The sequence below is a fragment of the Schistocerca nitens genome, chromosome 5 (assembly GCF_023898315.1).
Source record: "Schistocerca nitens isolate TAMUIC-IGC-003100 chromosome 5, iqSchNite1.1, whole genome shotgun sequence".
Lineage (NCBI taxonomy): Eukaryota > Metazoa > Arthropoda > Insecta > Orthoptera > Acrididae > Schistocerca > Schistocerca nitens.
This window is the reverse complement of record NC_064618.1, coordinates 730,787,690-730,807,676: the sequence shown is the minus strand read 5'-3', so window position 1 is coordinate 730,807,676 and position 19,987 is coordinate 730,787,690. Positions and strand designations below refer to the sequence as shown.

Below are 19,987 nucleotides of genomic sequence, written 5' to 3'. Positions count from 1 at the left end.
AACTGACAAATTACCTTATTAAAAAGGTTATTTGTTCTAGAGCCCATCACAACATTTTAGTATTAATGGTAATACTGAGAGGCAGTATGAAAAGGGCAAGCGTGTTGTGGTAGGGGAGGTGAATCAAAATTTTTAATTTGTGGGAAGGGTTCTGGGGAAGTGCAGTAATTCTCTAAAGAAAAATGGGTACAAGACACTAATGTGGAAAATTATAGAGTACTGCTCCAGAGTTTGCAGTCCTTAACAAATATGTGTGACTGTATAAATGGAATGAATGCAGAAAACACACACACACACACACACACACACACACACACACACACACACACACACGGATGGCAAGATGCCAGTATAGCCCATACAAAAGTGTTCCAAAACTGCTCCAGGACCTAAATTGAGACTCTAGAAGAAACAGTGTGATTTCCTTGCAAAATGCAGTTCGATAAATTTGTAAACCTCAGCGTTCACAGAAGGCTGTGTGACAGTTCTGAAGTGACCATAGAGAATCATGCATGGGACTACTGAGTATAAGATAGAAGAGATTAGAACATGTGTCAAGACGTGACAGCAGTAATTTTTTTTTGTCTCAATATGTAAATGGAATTGCCTAGAATGTCACTAACATTGGTATTAAGTATCCACTGTTGTGCATTTTACTGTGTCTTACACAGTGTATCTGTATATATGTGCATTGATCAGACAGAACATTATGATCACCTACCTAATAGCCATTATGTCCATCTTTGGTATGATAACAGTGACGACGTGTCACGAATTTTGGTCTAGAAAATATTGTCCCCTTAATACAGTGCAGTCTGTTAAATGGCCACTAGAACCTTAAGTGTAAGTGAACATTATACCGTGAACCGTATGTTTCTACCTCTCCCCATTTCTGAAATATTTATGGGCCAAGTTGTAAAGATCTTTTTTGAACACCTGTATATTCCATACCTATTTATGAAGACAATGAAAAGCCTCTGACAGTTGGCAGTCACGTGCACTGTGATGCTGCCCTGCCCGCTAGACAAATGAATATTTTTAGTGTTGTTTGCCTTCTACTTATTGAGCTGGCTTAAAACTAACTTATGTTTTTGTTCCTTATTGGAAAAGAACATGAACATCTCTATAATGCTCTGTCACAAATCCTTGTTAATCTCATGTGTGATTTATATCTGCTGATCGGTAGGAGATGCATGCCTGCTGGCATTCTCAGCACTGAAACGCAAGCAAGGATACATTGCCCCCTCTCATATCCTGTTCCCCTTGGTACATCATGGCCATCGGCCATCATATTGCCTACAGACTGTGTGTGTCCATAACAGCAATCTGATTTGACCCAGATGTCAGGAGTTTTGTAGGTTTTTATCTGTAGTTGGCAATTTAAGTGATAACAGGCCTATCTCAGTGATACGTCAGTTTAATTAGTTATGTTTTAATGGCATTTGAAACAACTTAATCCACAACAATATATGAATCAGTTTTAAATGATGAAAAGAAAAATTACTCCTTTCAGTATATAATTAAAAGACATGTATAATCCTCATTTATAAATTTTGCATATCCCCTGACATATATTTTTCCCTACCTTTGGGGGTAGTGCTACCCTTTGATGGTATATTGTAGCACTGCTTTAGTTCAACTGATGAGAGTACTGCAGGCTGGTGTCAGTCACTAGAATGATTGGATAGCTCTGTCAGCTAAAACACTAAAAACTGGTTTCAGTCAAACAATGAAAACTCCAGGTAGGAATATGAACAATGCAATAAAAGACAGATTGCTACTCACCTTAAAGAAGAGACATCACACTGTAGACAGGCACAATTAAGACACTTATGTAAAGCTCACAAGTAAATATGCGAAGCGACAAGAGTGTCAAATGTTTTCATTCAGTTACTTCCCACATCCTGCTTACACACACACACACACACACACACAAAGGGGGATAATAATCTAACCTACAAGTAAAACTACAACCGAGTAACTTGACTGTTTTCATTCGATTGCTGGTTTCACTCAAAAGAATGTATGACTAGTCCAACTGACTGAACAATTATTTTCATTTGGTTGCTCCCACTCAAAAGCATGAATGAATAATTCAACCGATATGTAAAACTACAACCAAATCAATCGATTGTTTTCATTTAGTTGTTCCCATTACTACAATCGTTCATTGATCATCCTGGTATGGCAGTTGAAGGTAGCAAAATGAAAGCTGAAGTTATAAAGTCCTTATTTCAGAAATTGTTCGAGCAGGAGAATGTAAAAACATACTGTAATGTGACCATTGTACAGAGCCCCGTACGAATGACAAAATAAAAAGCATCCCCATGGTATGGAGAAATGACTAAAAAAAAAGTTGCCAGGGTCCAGATGGAATCCCAGTTAGGTTTTACAAAGAGTACTCTATGGCGTTAACCCGTTACTTATCTTATATTTATTGTGAATCTCTCACCCAGCACACAAAGTCCCAAGAAACTGGAAGAAAGTGCAGGTGACACCTGTATATAAGAAGGGTAAAAGAACTGACTCCCAAAATTGAGGACCAGTGGCCTTAACATCAGTTTGCTGCAGAATTGTAGAACATATTCTGAGTTTAAATATATTTAATTTCCTAGAGATGAATCAGCACGGTCTTAGAAAGCATTGCTTGCTTGAATCTAACCTTGACCTTTTCTCACATGATATATTGCAAACTATGGGTGAAGGGCAACAGTTAGACTCTGTATTCCTAGATTTTTGAAAAGCTTTTGATACAGTACCCCATTGCAGACTGGTAACGAAGATACGAGCATACAGAATACGTTCCCAGACATGTGAGTGGCTTGGTGACTTCTTAAGTAATAGAACCTAGTGTGTTGTCCTTGACAGCAAGTGTTGATCAGAGACAAGGGTATCATCATGAGTGCCACAGGGAAGTGTGATAGGGCCACTATTATTTTGTAGATACATAAATTATCTGGCAGACAGGTTCAGCAGCAATCTGCTGGTGGTGGTGTCGTGTACATGATGTCAGAGATGAGTGACTGTAGAATGATACAAGATGATTTAGACAAAATTTCTAATTGGTGTGAGGGTCATTCCATATCAAATCACGCAATAAAAAATAAATTTTACACCCACCTCCTGAGATTTTCATGAAATTTGGCTCAAATGGTTCTAATACCATCCTGACAACACCTGCAATTTTTTTTTTTTTTTTTTGCGGTATCTCCTACAGTTTTTTTTTATAAATTTTTAAAGTTTTTATGTTTTGCGTTTTATGAACCTTCGGAAATGGTCAATTTAATTTGTATTCAAAACTTTAAATTTTCTTATCTTAAAAACTCTTTTAGATAACATCATGAATTTTTGCAGCAAGTTTATTTATTATACATATTTGAAGATAAAAATGATGCTATTAAAATATATTAATATTATATATATATATATATATATATATATATATATATAATTTTTTTTTTCTTTTTTTTTTTAATGGATGTTTTGTTTTATAAGAATTGCAATATCTAGAGTCTCAGACCTGATAGAATGCTCAAATTTGTTTTAATTTACTCTTAAACATATAGGCTATTTGATAAAACAAAAATAATGAAGGCTTTTTAACATGTTTATTAATTATAGTAGATTACATTAGAATTATGTACAAAGATACTTACGACACTTATGTATAACCCAACTGATTGCTTGAAACATTGAATTTTTTGAGTAATTTTGTCTTTTTAATAAACATTAATGCTGATTCAAACTGTTTTTCCACTTCATCCAAGAGCTTTCGGTTCTTTTGATACAGTCTTTTTTGAAGTAATACATTCTCCCAGTGCCGCTTGATTGAGGTGCGTCTACTACACAGACTATGTGCTCCAAAGGCACTATGCAGGAATCTTCTCTTTCAGGCCAATAAAATGATGCAGCAGGTCCTGAAGGATGTAGAAATAGAATTTCTGCATCTTCTTCATCATTGAATATTGTTTTTACCAGTCCAAAGTACCAGTTACCATCATAATTTGCAGCCACATAGCTATTTATGGATGGTTCAACACGAACCCAATCAGAAGAAGAATGGAAAGAAAAGACTAAGGAGGGTTTTACACTATCTGTAGTCCTTCTAATTTCAAGGTTGTTTGTTGGAAGTGGTTTGAAGTTATGAAAACTTCTTGTTCCAGGAATGGTTCGGGTTGCTGAAAAACGTTTTTCTAGTTTTAACCATAGCAAATCAGCTTCTTTTTTGTCAATAAAGTGAAAATGAATGTTTTCAATATTTCTTTCACAAAACTTATACACATCGATTGCTGTCATTATTTGTTCTTTGTCTGAAAGCTGTAGACTGGCTTTCCTTAAAATTCTTTTAATAGTTCCTCCTAGGCCATCACAAATTGACTTCCCATGACTTGTTGCAAAAAAAGAGTGTTGGGCCTTCAAATTAGTCTCTCAAGTGTTCAGTCAAATTTTTAAAACTGTTTCTATTTTTGTACTGCCCAGCACAACCATCTGTAAAGTAGTGAACTGAGTCAATGTCAGTATGATGTAATGACAGCGACTTTGTAATTTCTTTTTGTACAAAGTTAACAAAACCAGTGTCATGTTCTTCGTCATCACTAATAAAACAGTGGTTGGAAACAAAAACATTGTTTTCCTCATTTCTTAGAAAAACTCCAACTGGGTGTAGAGTACAACCACCTCTATTCCAGTGGTAACTTTGGATCTCATTTTGTATAACAAAGGAATAATTTTCACTGAAATCCATCACAATAATTGCTGTTTTGGGTGGTGGGTCTTCTTTCAATCTTTTAAAGGCTGCTGATTGGGATTTTGCTATAAACGAGTTCGGGGTGAGCTTTTCCAATGACCTAACCAATAAAGAAATGTAGTCTTCAACACTGATAGACTGTTTGATCATTTCTGCCCTGTCTGTGTTAACCCACTGACTGATTACAATTTCTTCTTCTAAATCATAATATTCACTTAGTTTTTCAGTTAAGCACTCTGTTAGTGCAGTATTTGCAGGACAGATGTTGCAACGATGTAGCATGCAGTTTTGGTTTTCTGTGTTGCACACAAGCATGTTAATTAGGTCTTTATAAGATTCTAAAATTTTCACAGCATCCAGTAATAGTTTAACATTCTGGTGGATACTGCATACACATACAGTGTGTGTGCCTGCAGCACCAGCAAGGATACACCATTTAGGTCTCAAGAAACAAAATTTTGAAAATCCTACTTCTACCTCGGGATTCTCCTATTTGAAATAATAATAGAGTTCTCTCAAGTTACACAAAATGAGTCTTTTTTGCATGTACACATTTTCTTGAACACTTACTTTGTCTTTCATTCCAGGTAGCACTCTGGAACTTTCATCCTTTTCATAAAAATCTGTTACAAGTCTTACTGTATTTTCAGAAAGAGTTTTACCTTTTTTTGGACGAGGAGTTTCCAAAATACCCTTTTCAGATTTTAGTTGTCTAGCTTGTCGCACCATGTACTCACTTACATTAAATTCTTTCATCACTTTATTTCGACTCCAAGAATCTGGAGCCAAGGTCAGAATCTGGATTTTTCTAGACCTCCCAACAGATGAAATCTTCTCTTTCATAAGAGAAATCATTACATCAAAATCCTTTGCTTTCTCAACCACACTTTTATCTTCTTCGTCATCATCAGAACTTGGTGCATCATATTTTAATGCTTTTGAAACCGCCTTTTTTGCAGTCTTTTCAATACTGCTAACCTTCCTTTTAAAATAAGACCCTTTACTTTGTTCTGACAAGCCATGAAGCTTTATCGGTGTTAAACCTAAATAATCAAGAGCAATGTTTGTTTGTACGAGGGATTCATTTCTGGATTCCAATGATTCTAATTCAACCATGACTTCATCATCTGTTTCACTTTCATTGACTTCAACTCTTAATTTTTCCTCACAAAAGTTACGGCATGTTGAGCAAAGCTTTTGTCCGGGTTTTATGCTAATATTTTTTGTCAGTAATTGTTTAGAAAGATCCAAGCCTACACTTCTCAACGATTTTTTGATGGGCTTTTTGTGTTTTTTAGTGGGTCTACACATGTTGTTTGATACTTTTCAAAAACATTTAAAAAGTAGTAGCTGTGGTGTGAACATATATTCTTAAATTCACACAGATTAATTCCAGATCATAAGTGGATCAAATCTTTTTCTTCCTCACTCAATTCTGATACCGGTTGTAACTTTTTTGAAGGTGTGTAGGTTGTTTGGAAACAGTCAGATTTTTTTAAATAACCCTACACTACAGGTTTGAATATCTGACATACTGATTTCACTTTTGGTCTGATTACTGTTCTGGTTACTTTTATAGGATATTGGAAAAGAATCTCTGTAAACTAAGTAACAGTACTTACTGAGAGTTCGAATAAACTTAATAAAATACTATCCAAGCACTATTTAACACTGTAATAATTTTTTACTTCAAAACACAGGGGTAACAAAACAAAATCCAAGTGTACATTGCTACTCCAAGAAGACAAAAACTTATTTTCGGTGTCTAAGTCACTTGGTATTTTTTGTTTTTAAAATATAATTAATATTATTTTAAAAATTACATAACTATTAAACAGGTTAAAAAGCCAACATAATTTTTCTTTTATCTAATAGCCTATACAATTAAGAGTATTTTTAAATTTTTTTTCATTTGGAAGATTTTAATATATCTTTATGGTAATTTTTTTTAACATTTAGATATAATTCACAAACTTATTCCAAAATTTCATACTGATATCTTGAGTATTCTATAATATACAAATTTTTTTTAGTTGTGAGGACACGTTAAGTTACAATTGCCGACTGCTGAAACAACGCCAAATCTAAAAACTTTAAAAATGTATAAAAAAAACTATAAGAGATAGAGCAAAAAAATTTTACAAGTGCTTTCAGGATGATAAAAGAAGTAATTGTACCAAGTTTCATCAAAATCTGACATGGTTGGTGTCAAGGCCTGGGTGACTTGACATGGAATGACCCGTGGTGAATAGCAGCCAGCATTAAATCTAGAAAAATGTAAATAATGGAAAAACATATCCCTAATGTTTTGATACAGCATTAGTAGTGTCACATTATTTAAATATCTGGGCACAGCGTTGCAAAGTGATATAAAATAGCAAGAGAGAGTGAGGTTAGTGGTAGGAAGACAAATGGTTGACTCCAGTTTATTGGGAGAATTTCAGGTCAGTGAGGTTTGTCAGTAAAGGACACCGCATGTAGGATGCTGCTGTGACCTGCTCTTGAGCACTGCTAAAGTGTTTGGGATCTGCACTAGGTCAGATTATAGGAAGACACCAAAGCAATTCTGAAGTGGGCTGCTAGATTTGTTAACAGTAGTTTCGAACGACATGCAGGCATTATGGAGATGCTTTGGGAATTCAAACGGGAATCCCTGGAGGGAAGGCGACGTTCTTCTCGAGGAACACTACTGAGAAAATTTAGAGAACTGACATTTGAAACTGATTGTAGAGTGATCCGTCTGCAGCCAATGTACATTTCGTGTACAGACCACAGAGGTAAAGTACAAAAATTAGGGCTCATACAGAGGCATATAGTTTTTCATTTTCCCCCGGCTCCATCTAGTAGTGAAACAGGAAACGGCTAGTGAAACAGGAAATGAAATGAATAATAGTGGTACAGGGTACACTCTGCCACATGTTGTATGGTGGCTAGCAGAGTATGTACGTGGATGGAGATGTAAATATTTTGCCAGTATTTTTTATTTAAGTAGTAAATCATTAATTAAATTTAAAATTTATATGTATATCATTACCTGATTTTTTGCATACAATGAAGAAATTTCTTACAGTCAAATCAGTTAATTTTATTTTATTTTAGGGATAAATTTAAACTGTGTATGCTTCATATCTGGAATATTTCTCGTCTACTATGTTGTACTTTATCCATTCTACTACATTCTGCATTGCCATTTGGTGGTACATTGAAATGTGAATTTGCCTGAGTATGTTAGTTATTTTCAATAGTGTCCATAATTAAAGTTCCAGTTTCAAAACGCCGTAGAAAGAGAACCACTGCTCAGAATTATGTCAAATTCAAAGAGCATGTTATTGATGCACGAGGAAACGTCATGGAACAAAAAGTTGACGAGAAGTTGATCAACAGATGGTGCTGTAAATGACAGAACATGCACACCAACAGATTCGTGGCACACAGCTGTTCCTCAGTTTGCATCCAAGATGCCCAATGTCACTGTCTTTGTGAAGGATCCTGCACCACTTGTGAAGCTCTTTTAGAAGAATGGTGACTATGTGCCAGTTGCACTGCAGAGGTTTCGGACTCTCATGTGTAAGACAGAAGGCATTGGTCCGATGTCTACCAAGGGTCTGGAGAAAATGATTACCAAATTTGTAAAGACATGTTCTTTTTAAGTGTGGCAGAGGGAAGAAAGCAGTTGAGCTGACGTCAGTCGAAGATATGGTCACAGCATTGCAGGAGGTGTCGAGTGGTATTCTGCAAATGTGCAGTGCATGGGGAAGTGCCCTGCCCGAATGTTGGACATGCCTGTGGGCACAGCGCATCCAACGAAACATAATGCATTGATATCCATACAGAATCACTCATGTTTAGGAGTTGCTTCCTGCTGACCTGCCAGCAAGACAAATGTTAGCTCTGGAATTTCTTGCTCACATGGAAGTGAAAAATGAATGGCCATTGAACAGTCAGTGGACAGACACATTGTTTATCATAGAACTGTATTTTTTTTGGAGAGAAGAGTCGTGTGAGTCCTGTTACCTGTACCATCACTGGTAAATACTATGAGTCTTTTGCGCACCACCATCATTCCCATCTTTCAAGGACGTGGATGTTGGTAGGATCCTTTTTATGCAAGGTGACGCTCACCTACGAATTGCACAGCAACTGAATGGTTGCTGCAGAATCATTTCGAAGATGTTTGAATTATTAGCTATCATTTCCCTACAGCCTGACCAACCGGATCACCTATCTTAATCTGTGTGACTTATGGCTGTATGGTTTTCTGAAAGACACGATGCTTAGTGCTCCCATTATGAAAGTAGCTGAACTGTAGGTACGCATTGCGCAATGCATTCTGTATGTGGCCCCTGAGACACTCCAGTCTGTTGTGGAACACACTGTTTCTCAATTTCAGCTTTTGGCAGAAAACTGGACAGTATGTTGTACATGTCTTACACTAGTCTGGCAACAATTATAAACAGATGTCATTTTGCTTTGTAAGCAGTCCTTGACCCCATGACAACTCTTGCCATCTGATGTGGCACAACCTTGCTGTGGTGGATGAGCTTGCATAACTAACAGTGCCACAGCTGTTGACTACTGAACTCAAACCATAGCCATTGTATTACAGTTCATCTGTAATTTGTAGCTGACCCCATCTGTGTTAAGACACTTACAGTGCCATTTATTGGAACAATTTTCGTTAAATTTTTTTGTTCAATGATACTATTGTCTTCCCCAGGTTGTAATATGATATTCAAATTTGACGTCATTCTGAGTGGTGGTTCCCTTTCTACAGCATTTTGAAATGGGAACTTTAATTATGGACACTGTATCAAAGCAGATTTTTAAAAAAAAAAGCCAAGAAAAATACTGAACATTTAAAGCATGCTTAATGTTCAGTTTCCACCCTTAAAAAGGCTATTTGGAAAAAAATATAATAAAACCCTGGAGAAGTCCCGGAAAAATCAGGGAAATTTAGTCGGACACAGAGTGGCCACCGTGTCTGCAGTCAGACTCGCGGGCTGAGGTTATTGTACGGTCTGTTAAAAAAAGAGAAGAATGAGGATGAGGGCTCTGGATTTCTGAATCAGCAGAAGTTGTTCTACTTTGGCCTGATCATGTGTCTGGGTGCTGCCAACCTGTGATCTAATATGAAACCTCATGTGTGTAGCCATGTCAAAGTGACTGTTGTGCTGTGTTGTTGTGTCGCACATTAATATGTCTGTGGATCAGTGACAAAGTGGTTCCTGCCAGTTACACTTTACACTTCTTGGTGTAGAGCAAATGGTAGTGCCATACAGAGTGGAGCAAGAAAAGTACTTGATAATGTCACTGGATGTTGCGAGCAGGAGAATGAAAATAAAGAGTTGCTCCACACTCTTCCTGACAGCCGATGAGATAAACAGTAATGTACATAGAAGCAAGAAGAGTTCAGAAATTTTACGCAGATAGCTTGGGAAATCACTTGAAACACCTGGCAAAAATAGGTAAAATTCAGTTCAAATTTTTCAATCCATCAGTGCTTTGAAACTGCCTTCCCCTTTGTCTAAATTTCGTAAGTGTGGTCAATTTGCTTGTGTGTGTAAAATCGCTTTTCCCTTAGAAGGAGACTTTTGCAACCACATATGCTGTTTTGTGTGTTAGGGTCCCAGGCATTATCACACCCTGTTGTCTTCACCGTGGTGGGCGCCCGTTTAGGGCTAATAAACAAAAAAGAATTTCCTGTAATCCACTACACAGCTAAAGTGCACTAATAATGGCAATTATTGCTGCAATGTAAGTTCCACTGCTGGCTCTTTTCAATTTTGAACTGTCTATGCGAACTGATGCAGAATTAGTAGCAACAAGCTCCATTACTCAACGTGAAACTATCAATTTCGATTTTACGATCCTGTACGCTTTCGTTATGTCCCTCTGCCAACTTGTACTTTCGTAGATGTGCAATGTGTAGCAGTTGACAGCTGGTATGGTGGCTAATAGACTGCAGCCTCAGCACCACTTGGAGCATAAATGAACATGTGAGTGCGAGTGTTGAGCCAACACTGCTTGATATAATTTCAGCTCAGGTCTCCTCACTGCCCCTCTCCCCTTGGCAGCAGACAATGTGCAGGGAGAGGACACACCTTCCTTCCTCTGCACCCCTTCCCACTCAGATATTTTTTTTTTTTTTTTTAAATAGACTGTATGTACTTGCCAGTATTGTCCAATGGCTTTTCAGTAGCCATTGCCCATGTGCCTTCCCCATCCTACTCTCTGTAAGACAAGAATCATATATCCGCATAGTCTGAGGCTTTTCTCTGTCCTTTTGAAGTTATTCTGCATGTGGATATCAATGTAGTCTTGGAAAAAAGAGGTATGGTAATTCCTTTCCACAGATAGAACTTGGATTTCGTGAATTTTAAACACTTTTCTTCATCACTTGCTGCACAAGGATTGAGTAATGTGGAAAATTGTATAAAATTAACTGTAACTCAAGTCTGGGTTCCTTAGTTCACAACTCCCAATATTCTTACACCCACACTACAGTGCTGATGGCCCAGGAACTCACACTTGCTGCTGGGCCTCTGACCTCCAACCCATGGCACACTAACTTCGTGCATTCAAAGAGTTTAGCTGGACATGTGGACAGTGCTAAATCTCAGTGTACTGATGTTCTCAATATTCTCAACCATCGTCTGAGTGTGCCTGCATCTCAAAGCCTGCGATCAACGTTACTAATTTCTGTGCTGATCATGTGCTGTCAGATACCTCAAGTCAGTACTGTAGTAGTGTCTTTGTATGAGTGCAAGCATCTATCAAAATGTATACGCTACGAGTACAAACAGCTGCATAGCATGCCAGTCTTGATTGGATATCAAGATTTACACTGGTCAGTCCCCTAATTCCTAACCCCCTGCAGGTTCGGGGGTAAGAATAGGCCCGCAGTATTCCTGCCTGTCGTAAGAGACGATTGAAAGGAGTCTCAAACATTTCGGCCCTTATATGATGGTCCCCTGTCGGGTTTGACCTCCATATCTCGAAATTATGCCGAAGAGCGAGCCAATTGAGGAAGGGCACCTTACTTGGTGCATTGTGACCATCGTGCGTTGAGATCTTTCGCCAGCTTATTCGTCGTTGCATTGCAGTCCTGCCTGCTCTCCATCCCTTGGGCATGGATATGTTTCTGTGTGCACTTTCCACCTTGCAATGTGCAGTGCCACTTTCTGCACAGGCGATGACCATTGACTCGTTGCCACCTAATATCTAGCACGGTTGGCAGTCCGTTGTGGTGGGGCCGCCATGTACGCTGTTGGTTGTAGCCCCCTGACAACACAGGGATCGCTCTGCTGACGCCTGCGCCATTAATTCCCCGCATATGCCAAGGAGTAGATGCCTGTCTCCGTGGGGCATCGGGACTCCCAGCAATGGCCATCGTGCCAGGTGGCCCTAGCTGAGGCTGGGTTGCGCCAGTGGGGAGGGCCCTTGGTCGGAGTAGGTGGCATCAGGGCGGATGACCCGCAATGAAACGTGGTACATCTGCTCTCGCTGGTGGCCAGCCGCCTGCAGTCTCTAAGCGTTCGAGGGCTCACTTTAAAGTTAATGTGTATGACCCCAAATCATTACCCTCCCTGGCCACACCATGGGAGGAACGAAAGGCTATGAATGACAGTGAAATATATTCGCCCCGGTATCTCGTCTGTACCAGAGCTGACGGGGACTACTTTGTATCCGTGAAGCCTCAGTTCTTTGTCGAGCATTTAGGGGACAAGTTCGGGGAGGTGGAGGGCTTGTCCAAAATGCAGTCAGGGTCAGTCTTGATAAAAACAGCATCCTCTGCCCAGTCATGAGCCTTACTCGCTTGTATGAAGCTGGGGGATGTTTCTGTTACTATCACTCCCCATAAAAGCTTAAATATGGTCCAGGGCATTATTTTCCACAGAGATCTTCTTTTACAGTCCGATGATGAGCTGTGCACCAACTTAGAGCGACGAGGTGGCCATTTCGTCTGGCACGTCCACCAGGGTCCGAGGGATCATCAAGTTGCCACCGGTGCCTTCATCTTGGCCTTCGATGGTGACACATTACTTGAGAAGGTCAAGGTGATGGTCTAACGTTGTGATGTCAAGCCATATATCCCTCCCCCGATGTGGTGCTTCAAGTGTTGGAAGTTTGGCCATATGTCTTCCCGCTGTGCTTCCAGCCTCATATGTCGTGATTGTGGTTGTCCATCCCGTCCTGATACTCCATGTGCCCTGCCTCCCATCTGTGTCAACTGCAGAGAGCACCATCCCGCTACCTCGCCGGACTGTAAGATTCTTCAGAAGGAACGGAAAATAATGGAATACAAGACCCTGGATTGATTGACCTTCACTGAGGTTAAGCAGAAATTTGAACAACTTCATCCAGTACGCATGACGTCATCTTATGCCACCACTGTCACTGCTGCTACAGTTCCCATAGCTGCACCACATACCGTCAGCTCTCAGAGCCAGAGGACCACACCTGCCCCCTTGATGGTGGGGCCACTTCTCTCTCTGTTGCTCGCACCACCTACCTCGGGAGCAGCATCCCATCAACCACCGGGGACACCAATCCCCACTTCTAAGCCGGAGAAGTGTAAGTCTTCTTCGGCTTCTCTTGCTCGGAAGAGATCCCTTGGGTCACTCCCTTCCCAGGTTCCTACTAGCAGTACAGCAGACACCCACCAGTGGCTGAAGAAGCCACAGGTCGCTGGTCGTTGAGCTTCGCGTTCCTCTTCGGTCCCGGAGACTGACTCCAAAAAGCCCTCCCAGCAAGGGCAACCAAGGGAACTCTGCGAGAAAGCGAAATTGAAGAGCCCTAAGACCAAGGAACCTGCGGTGGCACCTACTCCACCGCTACGTATAAGCTCTGCGTCTGAGGATGAGGTGGAGATTCTTGCGTCTGCTGAGGACCTCGATCTCGCCGGTCCCTTGGACATGATGGATGTTGCTCCTGTCAGTACTCCATCGGTGACAGTAGGTGATCCAGCAACGTAATTTGCTTCCTCAGTCCCTTCATGCCTTTCTCGGTCATGGACAATGTCATCCTCCAGTGGAACTGTAGCGGTTTCTTCTGCCATCTTGCTGAGCTCAGACAGCTTATCAGCCTTCACCCTTTCTTCTGCATTGCTCTTCAAGAAACTTGGTTCCCAGCGATGCGACCCCCCGCCCTTCTGTTCGGGTGTGGATGACTCAGGCTGTTACTGTCTGCAGTCTGTAACTAACACTGGATGATGGTCTCCCGCAGCATGTCCTGGCTGCGATGATAGCCCAGTTGCCGCCACCTTTTCTGTTACTGGGCGACTTCAATGCCCATAACCCCCTGTGAGGTGGATCAGTGGCAACGGGCAGAGGCAGCACCATTGAGTGTGTGTTGGCACAGCTTGACCTTTCCATTTTAAATGATGGTGCCTTCACACATTTCAGTGTGGCGCATGGCACGTACTCGGTCATCAACCTTTCGATCTGCAGCCCTAGCCTCTTACCGTCTGTCCAGTGGAGTGTGCACGATGACTTATATGATAGTGACCACTTTCCGATCTTTCTGTCACTGCCACAGCGTCACTCTTCTGGGCGTCCTTGCAGATGGGCTATGAATAAGGCTGACTGGGACTTGTTCTCCTCCGTTGTCACTATTGAGCTTCTTTCCAATGAAGCCGTTGATGCGGTGGTTCACTCGGGTCACCACCGGCATTGTTACTGTCGCAGAATCTGCCATTCCCCGTTCTACTGGGTCCCCTGGTGGAGGACTGTGCCTTGGTGGTCGCCTGAGATCGCTGAGGCGATTAAAGATCGCCGGCGGGCGCTCTAGCGTCACAAGCGACATCCCTCATTAGAACAACTCATCGCCTTTAAACAGCTGCGTGCGCGGGCCCGCCGCATCATTCACCAACACAACAGGAGTGCTGGGAAAGGTATGTGTCCACTATTGGCCTCCGTATCTCTCCATTGCAGGTTTGGGCCAAGATTAGGCCCCTCTATGGCTATCGGACCCTGTCAGCGTCCCTGCGCTCTCACTGAATTGAGCAGTTTGTATTGACTCCGACATAATTGCAAACCGCTTGGCAGAGCATTTTGCTCTGAGTTCTGCTTCTACAAATTACCCACTGGCCTTCCGCTCCCTGAAAGAGCGGTTGGAACGTCGGAGCCTTTCATTTCACACGTGCCACCCTGCATCCTACAATGTTCCGTTCAGTGAGTGGGAGTTCCAAAGTGCCCTAGCCGCTTGCCCTGATACGGTTCCCGGCCCAGATCGCATCCACTGTCAGATGCTCAAACACCTCTCGGCGGACTGCCAACAACGCCTCCTAGACCTTTACAACCGTATCTGGGTCGAGGGTGAGTTCCCGTCGCAATGGCGGGAAAGCATTGTCATCCCCGTTCTAAAACCTGGCAAGAACCCACTGGAGGTGGACAGCTACTGCCCCATTAGCCTCACCAACGTTCTTTGCAAGTTGCTTGAATGCATGGTGAGCCGGCGGCTGAGTTGGGTACTCGAGTCTTGGGTCCTTCTGTCCCTGTCTCAAGGTGGGTACCATAAGGGCCACTCAGCCGCCGATAATCTGGTGAGCCTGGAGTCTGCCATCTGTGTGGCCTTTGCCCGCCATCAGCACCTTGTCGCTGTCTTTTTTTGACATGCGGAAGGCATATGATACGACATGGCGACATCACATCCTCTCTAGGCTTCATGGTTGGGGTCTTCGGGGTCCGCTGCTGATATTCATACAGAAATTTTCTGTCGCATCGTACCTTCCGCGTGCAAGTTGCGGCATCCCATAGTTCCCCATGAGTTCAGGAGAACAGGATACCGCAGGGATCTGTCTTAAGTGTCTGCCTGTTTTTAATTGCAATTAATGGGCTTGCTGCGGCGGTGGGAACGTGTGTCTCAGTATGCTTGTATGCTGATGACTTCTGCCTCTACTATAGCTCCATTGGCATTGCAGCTGCTGAACGTCAGCTGCAGGGTGCTTTCCGCAAGGCGCAATCTTGGGCTGTAGTGCAAGGCTTCCAGTTTTCGGCTGCCAAGACCTGCGTTATGCATTTCTGCCGGCGACGCATTGTTCACCCTAAGCCACGGCTTTATCTTGATGGCAGACCTCTTGCTGTGGTGGAGACCCATCGGTTTTTGGGTGTGGTTTTTGATGCCCGGTGACTTGGCTCCCTCACATTCGGCAGCTTAAGCAGATGTGTTGGCGGCATCTTAATGCTCTCCGATGTTTGAGCCACACCAGCTGGGGAGCCGAGTGATCTACCCTCTTACAGCTCTACCAGGCGTTAATTCAGTCCTGTCTGGATTATGGGAGCCTGACTTATGGTTCAGCATCCCTTTCTGCTTTGCAGGTGCTGACCCCATCCTTCACAGCAGGATCCGACTTGCCACTGGAGCTTTCCCGACCAGCCCTGTGAATAGCATACTTGTGGAGGCAGGTGTCCCTCCGCTGCGGTTAGGGCGCCAACGTTTACTGGTTGCTTATGCTACACACGTTTGTAGCTTACCCGGGCATCCTAATTATCATCTCCTGTTCCCTCAGTCGGTCGTCTATCTCCCAGAACGTCAGCCCCGGTTGGGCTGTACGATCGCGGTCCATGTCAGAGAGCTTCTCTCCGGCTTGGGGTTTTCCCTCTTCCACCTCCTTACCGGGCCCCTCTGCGTACACTCCCTTGGTGTGTGCCCCACCCACGCCTTCGGCTTGAATTGGCACAGGGCCCGAAGGACTCAGTCCCTCCTGAGGCCTTCCGCCCCCGCTTTCTTTCTACCCTTGCCACGTATCGGGGTTCTGGTGTTGTTTACATTGACGGTTCGATGGTTGCTGGTCGTGTCGGTTATGCTCTCACTCTAGGGGACCATTACGAACAACACTCATTACCGGCTGACTGCAGCATTTTCACTGCTGAGCTGGTCACCATCTTTTGTGCCCTAGAGTATATCCACTCCTGCTCAGGTGAGTCCTTCGTTATCTGTAGCGACTCCCTGAGCGGTTTACGAGCTATCGACCAGTGTTTCCCCCGCTCTCGTCTGGTGATGGCTATCCAGGAGTTGTTCCATACTCTTCCCCGTTGCTGCCACTCTTTGGTCTTTGTGTGGACACCCGGTCATGTCATCATCCCAGGAAATGAACATGTTGACATGCTGGCCAAGCAGGCTGCCGGTGCACCAGCCTTATCAGTTGGTCTTTTTGGAGAATGACCTCAGATCCGTTTTGCGGCAGAAGTTACTTCGCACCTGGGGTGAAGACTGGTGCTCCCTGCCTTCACCCAACAAACTTCGGGTCATCAAGGAGGCTACCGGTGCATGGCGCTCCTCCATGCGGGTCTCTCACAAGGAGTCTGTTGTCCTCTGCAGGCTGCGCATTGGGCACACCCAGATGATGCACAGCCACTTATTGCCCCGTGAGGACCCACCTCTATGTCGCTGCGGATCCGCTTTGACGGTGGTCCACATTTTGTTGGCCTGTCCCCTTTTAACTGCGCTCAGGCAGACGTTTGCGCTGCCTGATATGCTCCCTGCACTTTTAATGGATGACACTGCCATTGCAGGCTTAGTTTTGAGTTTTATTCGTGGAGGGGGCTTTTATCACTTGATCTAAGTCTTTTGTCTTTATTTTGTGTTGAGTCTGACCTTTGGCCTATGACTTTAGACTGAGTTTTTTAGTGTGTTTCTTGGTGGTTGGCTTTTCCTTTTTTGTCTCTATGGTCGGCCAACCACTGTCATACTCTGTGTGATTTTAATTCCTTTTGTCTGGTCTATGTTTGAGTCTTTCTTGTCCTGTGTCGTCTCTTGTCATCTCCATTGTTTGTTTTTATTCTTTGTGTGTGTTCGAAGGTTTTGGAAAAGGGAACCGCTGGCCCTAGCAGTCTGGTCCCTTCAATCCCACTATCCAACCAACCAACCTAATTCCTCACTAAGACGTAATTAATGATTCTCTTGGGCGTGGTAACATTCTGTGAAGACTAAATAGATGTAACGTGAAACTGCAATGATAAATGGCAGCATTTAGCTATCTGAATTTATACATTTTAATGCATTGCGATTATCTGCACAGGTATAAGACAATACAGTTGTAGGCAGCTAGATAGATGGTACCCATAATGTGTGTACAATTGTTATGTTCTAAAATTCAGTGTATCTTCATATAGATTGATGTAAAGTGTCAAATTGTTCTAGGGAATTCCAGGATCGTATGAGGGTTTTCACTCAGTTTCATACTGCTCAAGAACATGAGCACTTCCTACACAACCTTCAGAGGGAGAGAGAACTTAGACTACGCATCAGCGAGCTGATGAGGTACCGACGCAATGGCTTAACTCAGCATGAAGAGTGCACACATTTTGAGCAGCAACGTCTACAGTTTGAGGAGTGGAAGGAAAAACGATCTGTAAGCATGTCACGGACTTTATTCCTGTACTTATTTACTTTCAGATACAATGTGTCTGACAAATCGAAAAAGTCAGTATGTTAAAGTTAAATCTGAACTAGGCTGTCACATTTCAGATGTGTTCTTGTTTCTTGTACAGATTTTTGCCTTGTGAATTTCCAAATTTGGTTCAAATGGCTCTGAGCACTATGGGACTCAACTGCTGAGGTCATTAGTCCCCTAGAACTTAGAACTAGTTAAACCTAAATAACCTAAGGACATCACAAACATCCATACCCGAGGCAGGATTTGAACCTGCGACCGTAGCGGTCTTGCGGTTCCAGGCTGCAGCGCCTTTAACCGCACGGCCACTTCGGCCGGCTATTCCAAATTTGGTGTAAATACAAATGAAACTTGTTATGGTGCTTGATAGTTGTGAAACAGTTAACTTTTTCATTGTATTATTTCAATCCTGATGCATATTTTGACATGACTGATAGCATTTATATTCATGTTTACAGTTGTAAAATTTCCTTATATGTTAACTTAATATGAATTTTTGTATTACCATTTTAGTAATATTGTTTTATATGTACGAGGGTCATTCCAAAATAAATGCACACTTTTTTTTTAATCCATCTTTTATTCTACATGTTTGAAAGTTTTACAGTGTGTAGATACATCCTGTAGGAACAATATTTTCATTTCTCCACATAATTTCCATCCCTCTCAACTGCCTTACGCCATCTTGGAACCAGTGCCTGTATACCCGCACGGTAAAATTCTGGACTAACCTGTTGGAGCCACTGTTTGGCAGCGTGCACAAGGGGGTCATCATATTCAAACCTTGTTCCACGAAGAGTCTTTCAGTTTCCCAAAGGAATGATAGTCAAATGGAGCCAGGTCAGGACTGTAAGGCTGTTTCAGTGTTGTCCATTCAAGTTTTGTGATCGCTTCCATGGTTTTTTGACTGACATGTGACCGTGCATTGTCGTGCAACAGAAAAACATCCTGCTTTTGCTGATGTGGTTGAACACGACTCAGTCGAGCTTGAAGTTTCCTCAGTGTCGTCACATGTGTGTCTGTCAGTAGTCACCAGTTTGTTAACTCTCTGCACATTTTCTGGAGTGAGTGCAGTATGAGGCCTGCTTCTGCGAGGACAATCCTCAATATTGCCGTGCCCGCTTTCATCCCATAGCCTGCTTTCCTGCCGACTAACTGTACTGCAATCGACAGCAGCATCTCCATACACCTTTTTCAACCTCTTGTGGATGTTTCCCACTGTCTCGTTTTCACAGCACAGGAATTCTGTGACAGAACGTTGCTTCTGATGAACGTCAAGTGTAGCAGCCATCTTGAAGACATGCTGTGACGGTGCCACCTACGGGAACAGGTTGAACTAAGTCTGAAAACAAGCGGGAAGGATGTATCTACACACTGTAAAACTTTCACACATGCAGAATGGAAACTGTATTTTTACAAACATGATGTGCATTTCTTTTGGAGTGACCCTCGTAGATATACGAGAGTAATTCAGAAAGTAAGAACCGGTTGGCCATGAAATGGAAAGCACAGTGAAAATCCAATGAAGCTTTGCACAGATGTGTGGGTCAGTCTCTGTAGTATTCTTTTCAATTATGAGCACACAGCGAGCATGTAAAGATGCCTAGAAAATAGTCTCTCCTGCCAGCTGTGTGTGTCTGCTGAGAAATTTTGCCTGATTTCATGCAACCCCACATAACTTAGCAATCACACATTCTCAGCTGCATACTGCAGGGGCAACAAAGAAGCTTTTGCAGCATTTTCAATGGAAAGTTTTTTATCACCAACTATACAGCTCTGACTTGGCTCCCTTTGATTTTCATCTCTACTCACATGAATTGCTGGCTATAAAGAAAACATTATGA

At 42.4% G+C, this 19,987-nt stretch overlaps 1 protein-coding gene across 2 annotated transcripts in view; it reads left to right on the top strand.

Moving 5' to 3' along the window:
* The window catches only part of LOC126259447 (transcriptional adapter 2B-like), a 130,233-nt gene that overhangs the window by 35,989 nt on the left and 74,257 nt on the right, over nucleotides 1–19,987 (top strand). For both annotated transcript variants that reach the window (XR_007546510.1, XM_049956265.1), the window contains exon 8: nucleotides 17,891–18,101. Coding sequence is in view for 1 of the 2 variants with exons in the window: in XM_049956265.1 (XP_049812222.1) it covers nucleotides 17,891–18,101 (211 nt within the window). In the remaining variant the exon portion in view is untranslated. The remainder of the gene's footprint in view (nucleotides 1–17,890; nucleotides 18,102–19,987) is intronic.